At 37.8% G+C, this 10390-nt stretch overlaps 1 protein-coding gene across 1 annotated transcript; it reads left to right on the top strand.

Moving 5' to 3' along the window:
* The first annotated feature begins 4323 nt into the window (after positions 1-4323).
* On the top strand, positions 4324-9129 carry LOC107561834 (zinc finger BED domain-containing protein 1-like). Its single transcript, XM_016246327.1, has 5 exons — positions 4324-4387; positions 4899-5003; positions 5573-5656; positions 5751-7161; positions 7460-9129. The coding sequence occupies exons 1-4, from the start codon at positions 4363-4365 to the stop codon at positions 7145-7147; spliced, it is 1611 nt and encodes a 536-aa protein (XP_016101813.1). The 5' UTR covers positions 4324-4362; the 3' UTR covers positions 7148-7161; positions 7460-9129.
* The last annotated feature ends 1261 nt before the right edge of the window (positions 9130-10390 follow it).

Genomic DNA, 10390 nt, shown 5'->3' with positions numbered 1-10390 from the left:
ATATACTGTAGAGCAGAAAAAAATCCACATGTACACTAAATTAGCATCTAAGCAGTAGAAATAAACACAAGATGGTTGTCCTGTTTCTTTAATGCCAGAGGCTTTGGGAATGTACGTGGCCTTTGGTGGCTGCTTTGGTAACACCCATGGCATCCACGGCACGCAGGACTAGGCGGGTTTCACCGCTTATAAATACACCCACTAGACAAGGCCTAAATTCACACTGCAAATGCCCCATCTCATTCCTGGGAGAGTGTGGTGAGCAGCATGGTTGATATCTATAGTATATTATGTTTGTGAAAGTTCTGAGAATCAGTGTTAGTGGACTGTGGTGTGTGTGTTTGTGTATATTTATAGTGCTAAAGAAATATAAGCCTACTCGTCTGCAAAACAATTTTATCTGACCAGTGTCCTGCAAGTCTGGACATCACATCACTGTAAGATCAGGTTATATAAAATGGATGAAAGTCGTATTGCTCCTGAAACAAATGAAGCTTAAAGACGAATCAAGATGCTAAACAGATACACAAACCCACAGTTGTCAGAATTTCTCAGAATATATTATTTTACGTTGCACAGAAGAAATAATACAGGTTTAATAAATTGATGGGAAGGGCTAACAGGTTTAACAGCAGGTCACTCTAATGCCGAGTTCACACTGCACGATTTTTCACTCGCCGACAAATGCCCCGAAATCGGAGGCAAATCGGTGCTCGTTCACACGAGTGACAATTATAGTCACTCGTGTGACTATGCGGACCAGTGTTGCCAAATCCACGATTGTCGCCGGTTGTTTTTTATGTCAGCAGGTTGAAGCGAGCCCAGTAACGTGATATTTAGGCCCTATAATTAAATAAAATAAAACAAAGTGAGGCAAAGCAAATCAAAAACAAAAAAATAAAAATAAAAACAAAACAACAAAAACAAAGAAACAAAAAAAGCAAAGCAAAATGAAATGAAATAAAAATAGATTACACTTCTGCCTTGCACGTACTATTTACAAAAAGAACGCTCATCTCAGGTATATAAAAAGCATTCCTGAAGGTGTGTCAGTACATGCCAAGTGACAAAAGCCTTCCTCATATTTTGAGTGACACCCTGATGCATTCCGGTGGTTCAAACAGAGCATGATGCTAGCAATGCCACAGCCATGGGTTTGATTTCCAGGGAATGCATGAAATTATAAAATGTATACTTTGAATGCAACGTCCACTGCTTTGGATAAAAACAACTGCCAAATACATCAGCCTGTACAGGAGATCAAGGGTACATAAAGGAAAGAAAATATTGTTGAGAAAGTAAGAGCGGGATGTTTCCCAGCATATAGGGTAGTTCTTGGCATCAATTCAAGCTCACTACTGGTCCCATTGTAACTTAATGGTACAGTGGCGATGCACAGGGTTTTAAAGCCACATGGGTCTTGATTACCCTCAATAAATGCAAAATTCTGCTCAAATTCTCAGTGGCTGCTTAAACATATAAAGAACTGCCAAAAAAGCCACAGACCACTGTGTTTACACATTTTGGTGGCATTTCTTGACATTAACCTGGTAAAGGAGAAAGGATTTTAACATTGCATCAGCTTAACTTTTTATTTATATCAACTGCCAACAACATGGACAATGTCCAATCTGAAGGTTGTGGTAGATGAACTACAGTCTTCAGTCTAATATTATAAGTAACTCTAGTCCTGATCTGATAAATACAAATCTAGTGAGGTAAGAGTAATGCTGGTGATTAAGTGTTGTTGTATCCATTTTCATCTCCATTTCCTGCGTACGAGGCTACAAACGGCATCAACAGCTCTGTTTACTTTATCCACTCATATACCGGCAGCATTGGGATCCCAAGAAAGAACTGTTGTTTCGAAGAATCTTCGTGGGTTTCCACAGGAAGTTCACACCGCTCCACCCAGCAGAGTTCAGGGCCAGAACGTGTCAAGGGGTGGTGCACACATCTCAGCACTGACAGCAGGAAACAAAAAGAGAAATGTTGAAAAAATAAGCTTTTCTCTCGAAGCAACATTCAAGAGGTGTACAGATCGAGAGGCTTCTGGACACCCAGAGTAATGTCTGCTTATATTCACAAAAAAATGTCAATCAAACCTTTCTACTATAAAACACTGGAGAAGTAAAAAAACAAAATCCATAATTGATATTAGTGGGACCCAAAATTCTGAAACTACACTGAAAGGGTTAGGAAATTAGAATGTTTAATGAAGTAGAGTCACACATGACGCACTTTAATTTTTACATTTAGCTCTTTATTTTTCTCTCTCTCAAATCAGTGTTTTCATGATCTAAAATGATTAAAACTAGTTTACATCACAGATTTACAGCATCCCTTTAATCTAATGCAATGTTCCTTTTAAAGATTCAAGATATTTAAACACAACAAATAGGGCCTTCTATTAAACCTTTCTACTATAAAACACTGGAGAAGTAAAAAAACAAAATCCATAATTGATATTAGTGGGACCCAAAATTCTGAAACTACACTGAAAGGGTTAGGAAATTAGAATGTTTAATGAAGTAGAGTCACACATGACGCACTTTAATTTTTACATTTAGCTCTTTATTTTTCTCTCTCTCAAATCAGTGTTTTCATGATCTAAAATGATTAAAACTAGTTTACATCACAGATTTACAGCATCCCTTTAATCTAATTATGTTTGGTTTATGCAATGTTCCTTTTAAAGATTCAAGATATTTAAACACAACAAATAGGGCCTTCTATTAAAAAAAATAGCTACATAACCAGAGAACACTCCCTGCTTAAGTGAGCTGACGGGAATGTAAATATAATAAATGTTTTTTACAGTTAATGGCTCATGTGCTCACCAAACATTCATGACTTCATGTCTGAAGTTGCTTCAGATCATGATGATTATGATCTATTTCTGGTCGCCGTACTGTACTTTATTTTTTTTTGTGGAATAATGCTAACTGTTTCAATTACTACAAAACAGTAGGCAGTATACAGTTAGTAAGATGATATTCCATTCTTAAGATAGCCAGTTTAATGTCTCTCTTTCTCATTTGCGAAAACCACAGGACACTCATCTCATTGAGATATATTTAGCAGTTGCACTGCTCTGTCCTGCAGCAGCCATAAGCTGTCTATAACGATGTTGACAACTTCAAAATAAAAAATATCCTTGGTGCCCTCTGTTGGCCGTTAAGTAAATAATGTGACAGAGAAACGTCCGTGTACAGGCACTTATGGTCTAAAGTATTTGAGTAAATGTAATTAGTTACTGTATTTGAGTATCTTTTTGGCTACTTCACTACATTTTTTGAATAGCCTCTGTACTCTTTATTACCCCAATAGCTACAATGAGCCATGCAATTACACATTAGGATTTTGCATGGGACCTAACTTTTTCTGCAGCATTTTATTTCTGCTACAAAAGAAGCAATATTGCCATCTACAGGCATTAAATGTACTATATCTTGTGCATTTTGCCCTTCACTCACCGAAACTTATCAACAAGGCTTCTTTATGCGAGTGCATTAGCAGGTAGATGTGAATCGCTGTTTTATATAAAAGATGAAGACATGACTGCAGCCAGCAATGAGGCCGAAACCAGCACGTCTAGTGCAAGATGCCTTTGACATTAATTTTACTTGACATTATTTTATTTATCCATCATATTGAAGAGAACTTTTTGAAGGATACTGGTTTACTTGTACCCTTTTTGAGTTATTGAAAATAAACGTGATTTCTCTCCTTACAAATCAACGGGGGTTTTTTTTCACTGGCACATCTCTTAGGTGTTGAACACTAATGCATCTTTGAGCCTCAGTAGCTAAATACTTAAAAGCAAATACTTAAGTACTGTTAAAATCAGATAATCTAAGACTTTTGTACTCTTAAGTCGTTTTGTAATTAGTGACTTGTAATGGAGTCATTTTTGCTATAAGGTAGGCTTAGCTGTACTTTTACTCAAGTAGCTGGTTTTCATGTAGGCCTACTCTTTACACCTCTGCTTGTGTGTGTGTGTGTGTGTGTTTTCCCCTCCAAAAGATTAAAACACCTGCTCATTTAGCTTAATCTGTCCAGAATTGTATAAACCCCCCTTCACCGCGCAGGTCTCCCGTATGCCAGTGGATATATCGGACAACCTCTAATAAAACTTGTTTCGAATCGCTAAATGTGTGTCATTGTAAATCATTGTAAAGCCGTCAAAACCTGATCAAAGATCGACATAATTTGTTTACCACAAAGACACACCCTTCTCAGTCAGGTGACGGGTTACACAACTGAACTTTTAAATGTTTGTGAACAAAAATGAAACTGAAAGTCCCTCCAACATAACATACATCCCGTGAGCTCCATATTGCTCCCAAATTATCCAGAGAGATGAACAAAAAAAGAACACACTTCGGTAAGTAGGCCTATTTATTTTGTTTTGTTATTATTTTTTGGCTTTCTCCAAAGCAAATGATGTGCGGTCTACTGTAAATGTAATACTTTCAAAATATTTACATGTAGGCTACGTTTTAAGAATCAAAATGGCACATTGGCAGAATGAGAAGGGTTAGTTTTCGCTTGCCCTTTTGTGAAACATATAAAGATAGCTATCACAAAAGTGCTGTGTGTACACTCTTAAAAATAAAGGTGCTTCACGATGCCATAGAAGAACCTTTTTGTCTAAATGGTTCCATAAAGAACCTTTAACATCTGAAGAACCTTTCTGTTTCACAAAAGGTTCTTTGTGGTGAAAGAAGGTTCTTCAGATTATAAAAAGGTAAGAAAGAGATGGTTCTTTAAAGAACCTTTGACTGAATGGTTCTTTCTGGAACCAAAAATGGTTCTTCTATGGCATCGCTTGAAGAACCTTTTGAAGCACCTTTATTTTTAAGACTGTAGGCTATATTTTGTTGTCGCCCCTCTAGCAAACAATCTCCACAGAGGAAGAAGACATCGAGATTTTCCGAGAGGCACGTTCATGCCGCTTCCATATAGACGTGTGTACGGACGACAGAGCCGACTGGAGAGTGGTAAGATCCAGTAACTAAATTTGTTAGAATGCCTCAAGAATGTGCGCTGAGGGACACCGTCCACCGACCTTCTCAAAATTGTTTAGCGCCATTATGTTCGACCTAAAAGCAAAATCATTATCAAGATAATTGAAAGGCAATTTTCATTAACAATGTTGCGTTTTTTGTTTTTGGTTTGACAGCTTGAAGAAACGACTAGTCTACACATTGTGAAACGGCATAATAAATGTCGCTCTTTTTAATTAATAGTTTCAGCTGCGCAGTTGCATTTTCCATAGAACTTGTGCAAAAACCTTCCTAGGCCACTTAACTTTTGTTTGTACAGTTATTTGGAACAGACCATCCTGAATTTAGTCATGTCTTACTAGCCTAAAATAAACAATAAAAATTTAAATAAATAAATATAAATGAAATCGTTTTAACAATATTAAATAATACACAGCATTAAAATAGTATAAATATGTATAGACCTAATGATAAATGCAAACAAGTAAGACTCAGTTTGAATAAGACTTGCTTATTCAAATTTCTCATATGGTAATACAGAAATTTGTGTGTGTTCATTACAGAGAGAAAGTGGTCCAATGATAGGCCTACTTTACATGCTCAACAGATCCGGCCTTATAATCAGCAAGAATTGCCAACAAACAGAGGTGAGGTGTAATGGACTTTTATGAAATCACTATGAGAAAATATTCTTCAGTATGACTACTTTATATCTCATTCAGTGCATTTGATTTTAATTAGGTCATGGCTCGAATGTCAAGACACTTTTGAATATAATTATAAAGGATCTGCAGCCCTTAAGTGCTGTGACGAGACATCATCTCACAAGGACTCTGCAATCCTCTTTAGATCTTCAGTTAAGTGCCTCGTGGCTCCGAAATGAACTACAGAGCCTTTACGGGCATGAGAGGGTGGAAGTACAGAATGCAGTCAATGATGCAAGTAACCTCGCGCTCTCAGCTGAGTTGTGGAGCTCCAGTGAGAAGGTGTTTTACCTGACAGTATCCTGTCACCTAATCAGCGAAAACTGGAAGCTGAAATCGTATGTGCTAGATACAGCTCATTTACTCACCAAGCACACAGCAGAGAACGCAGCAGAGCACCTTTTGAGAATTTCGAACGAGTGGAACGTCACAGAAAAGACCCAGATTGTGGTCACAAATGTTGATGGCATAAAGAAGGCCCATACCAATGGATGCAGATGGACCTATATACCTTGTTTTGCTTATACCCTGGATAAAGTTTTCAGAGAAACCATACTGAGAACCGACTGCGAATCTCTACTCAGGAAATGTCAGCAAATAGTTGCATTTTTCCACCAAAACTACAAAGCCTCACAAAATCTCCAGGAGTATTGTGCTTCTCTCGATCTCCAGCGAAGTGAACTGACTCAATCCTGTGGTCTAAAGTGGCTTCCTACTCTTCATATGCTGAAGAACATCTCAGAGCAGTGGAAAGCCATTTTTAAGGTTTTTGTCAACAGACGAGTGGATGATCTTTGCCTGAATGAGAATGAAAGAAAAATAATTGGAAACATCGTGGCAGTGCTGGACATTATGAAGGACGTCACAGAGGAAGTCTTAAGTCGAGGGTTCAGTCCCATCTCAAACATCATACCGCTTGTGCAAAAGCTGCAGAAGAGGCTGAGAAACCAATCGGTGGTGGAGAATGGAATAGCAAAGAAACTGTCAGAAATGTGTGACTTTCATATCGGCAACATCAAACAAAACATTTGGTTTAGAGTTAGCACAGCACTGGACCCGCGATACAGCCAGCGATTCCAAACCAGCGTTCTGCAGGACTCTGGCATTGAAGACATCACAGCAGAAATCAGGAAACAGATCAGGGGAGATCCACACACTGCAGTGCACTGCAGTCATGACACTGAAAGCGAAGAGTCAGTCTTTCAGAAGTACTGGAAAACAACAAGCATTTCAGTGAATGCACTTGAATTCTGGAAGACCAATGAAGAGTTTAAAAAACTTGCAACAGTGGCCCGCAAGTACCTCACAGTGGTCTCCACTGCCATTCCAGTGGAGCGTGTGCACCAGCTGCAAGAATCACGGCTTGTTGACAGGAGAAACTGTCTGGAGCCAGAAAATGTCAATATGATCCTGTTTTTGAACAGCAACCAATGAAGAAAACGCATTATGTACGTATGCATACTTTCTGTAAATAATGCTCAGCACTGTAAATGTTTCAAATACTGTCAAACTGTAAATATCTGTTACATGAATGCCATGGAGATATACTTTTTCTTACACATTTATATATATATATATATATATATATATTTTTTTTTTTTTTTTTTTGATCAAAAATCTTGATCTAGACAATTTTTTAATGCTTTCCATTTCCTACATTAAATGGGAGCAAAATATAAAACACACGCACATGCATATAAATACCCATGTAATGTGTAAAATTAGTTGCTGTTTTTCCTTCTACAGGTGATCAATGGGACCCCTCACTGGATATGATTATTTCAGATTTACATCCACATACCAAAGTTGAAGAGCTTGAATTGTATGAATGAAAGGTTTCAATATCTACCAACATCTGCTGATATACTTTTAACGCTTCAACAATTGTATTTCAAAGCAACACAAACATGTGCAAAAAGGTCTAGAAAGTGTAGATTGTAGACTGTTGCACTGTCTTCTGTAGTGTGGAACACCACAGCAGATAAAACCTATATGACAGCTACCTGTCACCTGATTGAAAACACATGACTGCTGGGTCCATGTGTTATCAATCAGGTGACAGGTAGCTGTCATATAGGTTTTATCTGCTGTGGTGTTCCACACTACAGAAGACAGTGCAACAGTATAGCAGATAAATGGCAAATTGGAAGCAAGATTAAAGTGGTAGTGACGAATGAAGATGGGATCAAGAGAGACATCAAAAAAGCAGGATGGGATCTCATACCCTGCTTCGCCAACACACTGGATGTGGTCTTCAAGGAGATGCTCGAGGCATCTTCTGACTGGAAAGAGCTGGTGCAAAGATGTTGTAAAATATCAGAGTATTTTTCTAATGTTGAAGCAGAAGGTCACCTCAAGAGGGCACAAAAAAGTTGTGGTTAAGGCAACATAACCTGGCTGAGACTAAGGGTGATAAATGGCTTTCTAAGCTAAATATGCTAGAAAGAATCTCAGAGCAGCATGAAGCTATACGCCAAGTGCTAATTGAATTTGACGTTGACTTATTGTTAAGCATGAAAATAAAAACAAAGACAATATCACCCCTCAAGGCATTCCAGGATGTCATATCACCAGCAAAACGATACCACTCACTGTCATTATACATTATACCACAGGTGGAAGCCATACGGAAGAAGCTAAATGAGTTGCAACAGAGCGGAAATGAGTTTGCAAAAGGAATTAGCACATCGTTTGAATCATCACTTCAGTAGAGCCAAGGAAAACGACTGGCTGACATTGAGCACCATACTTGACCTGAGATAGAGACATCACTCTCTTTGAGAAGGAGACTTTCACACGCATTAGGAAAAGGATCATTGCTGAAATGGAACACCTGAATGAAGAGAATCAAGGGAGAAGTTTCCGACAGCCGGACAGTTTTGATATGACTCTGAAGAGATACTTGGAAAAGAAAATGTTGCAGATTGGATGGGATCCTCTTGCATTTTGGAAATTTCCGAAAAATGAAGACTAGTACCGGAGTGAGGTTGCATGCAAATACCTGGCTGTTGTGTCTACCACGGTCCCGGCTGACATTGCCTTTGACATGGAGAAAGCCAGACTCGTGGCCAGTCAAAGAAGCAGCTTGGATCCAGAACATCTAAATATGATGCTTTTTCTAAATGCCAACTGTTTCCTTCACTCTTAACTCATTATTTAACAGAGGGGGAAATGATCATAGCCTGTTTGTTGTGAAAGATGAACAGTCACAAAACATTACCTATTAGCTATTATTATTATGCTACCAGCACATCAGTTAATATTTTAAGGGGTATAGTGGTTAATTAAGGTTATATATTTAGCTATTTTGATTAGGAACTATTTACTTTGTAGTTTCAATAGTCAATAATCAATCAGTGACAATATGCACAATACAAATATTATTAATCGGGCTTTGTCTGCACTTTTTCAGTAGGTGAACTCGCAAACAATTGTGAGATTTTTACACAATTTCTTGTAAATAAACTGTGCATTGAAAAGAAAAACCTGCTTTTTTAACGCAGAATACGATGGAGATTGCCTCACCAAATATTAGCAATTGCTTGTCAATTACCTTAAACTGTAATTGTTCAATGAGGATTGACCACAAGATGGCAGTAGGAACACATTTATGCTATATGCCTAGATTGAAGCATACATTCTAAAAAAAATGCTGGGTTAAATACAACCAAGTGCTGGGTAAAATAGGGACAAACCCACCAATTGGGTTGTTTTGACCCAGTGGTTGGGTTACTACCCAGAAGGTTGGGTTAAACATTTAACTCAACCGCTGGGTCAAAACAGCCCAATTGCTGGGTTTGTCCTTATTTGACCCAGCTCTGGGTTGCATTTAAACCCAGCATTTTTAGAGTGTATAACACAAACACAATATAATAAATATAATATAATGTAATATAATATAAAAATGTTTTTTTCAGTCGATCCATGCATAAAGTCACATCATGGTGTTCTTACCTTATTGTTCATGTTCACCTTGAATCCACTCCCCCAATGCATTTCCCATAAAAATCCTGTTTGCAGAGATCTGTTGCATCAGCATAAATAGTGCAAAGGTAAATTCAACACACTGGAATAGCTGTGATACAGTAGTTTTTAGCCTGATGGTGGTTATTACGCATGTGGATCTACAACACTGGGGAACTACAACATGACCAAACTAGCTCAGATAGTTTGTTTTACTCTTAAATTATGATTTGCATGAACATAAATACAAATTACGGCCCTCTGGTGAAGTTTGCAGCTTTTTCTTTTATTGAAAAATATTTTGCAAGGGAAAGTAAGGCAGGTCAATATTTATATCATTTCAGTACAGAATGATACAGACATTAAGTGAAAAAAGATAAACAGCAAATACTTGGAAATGATTTTATACCATATTTTAGTGTTTTGTCAACCATTTTCTGCAGCACCTGTAGGAAGATGTGGTAATATAAATTATTATAAACCTGTGTGCATAATCAAGCAAAGAAATTATACTATGCTATTGTATATGGGCGGTAGAGTTTTGTCTCTGTAAGCATAGACACAAGTAAAAGTATTAATGTCCTGAAAGAAAACTATTCCGAAACTGTAGAGGGAGCCCTGCTGCTCTAAAAACCTGTTACAGTCCAGCGTTCCAGCTCACTTTCAGTCTCACAAATCCAGTTCCGGACATCTGGTCTTCTTCAAAAGCTTTGC

The sequence above is a fragment of the Sinocyclocheilus grahami genome, unplaced genomic scaffold (assembly GCF_001515645.1).
Source record: "Sinocyclocheilus grahami isolate Dianchi unplaced genomic scaffold, SAMN03320097.WGS_v1.1 scaffold794.1, whole genome shotgun sequence".
NCBI classification, from domain to species: Eukaryota; Metazoa; Chordata; class Actinopteri; order Cypriniformes; family Cyprinidae; genus Sinocyclocheilus; species Sinocyclocheilus grahami.
Note: the sequence above shows the minus strand (reverse complement) of the source record. Positions and strands in the feature narration are given on the sequence as shown.

What these genes read in the sequence shown, in the direction of transcription:
- LOC107561834 (XM_016246327.1), top strand. Translation starts at nt 4,363, where the DNA reads ATGAACAAAAAAAGAACACACTTCG. An exon ending in CAAAAAAAGAACACACTTCG is followed by an intron (nt 4,388 to 4,898) that starts GTAAGTAGGCCT and finishes TCGCCCCTCTAG; the next exon opens with CAAACAATCTCCACAGAGGA. An exon ending in ACAGAGCCGACTGGAGAGTG is followed by an intron (nt 5,004 to 5,572) that starts GTAAGATCCAGT and finishes TGTTCATTACAG; the next exon opens with AGAGAAAGTGGTCCAATGAT.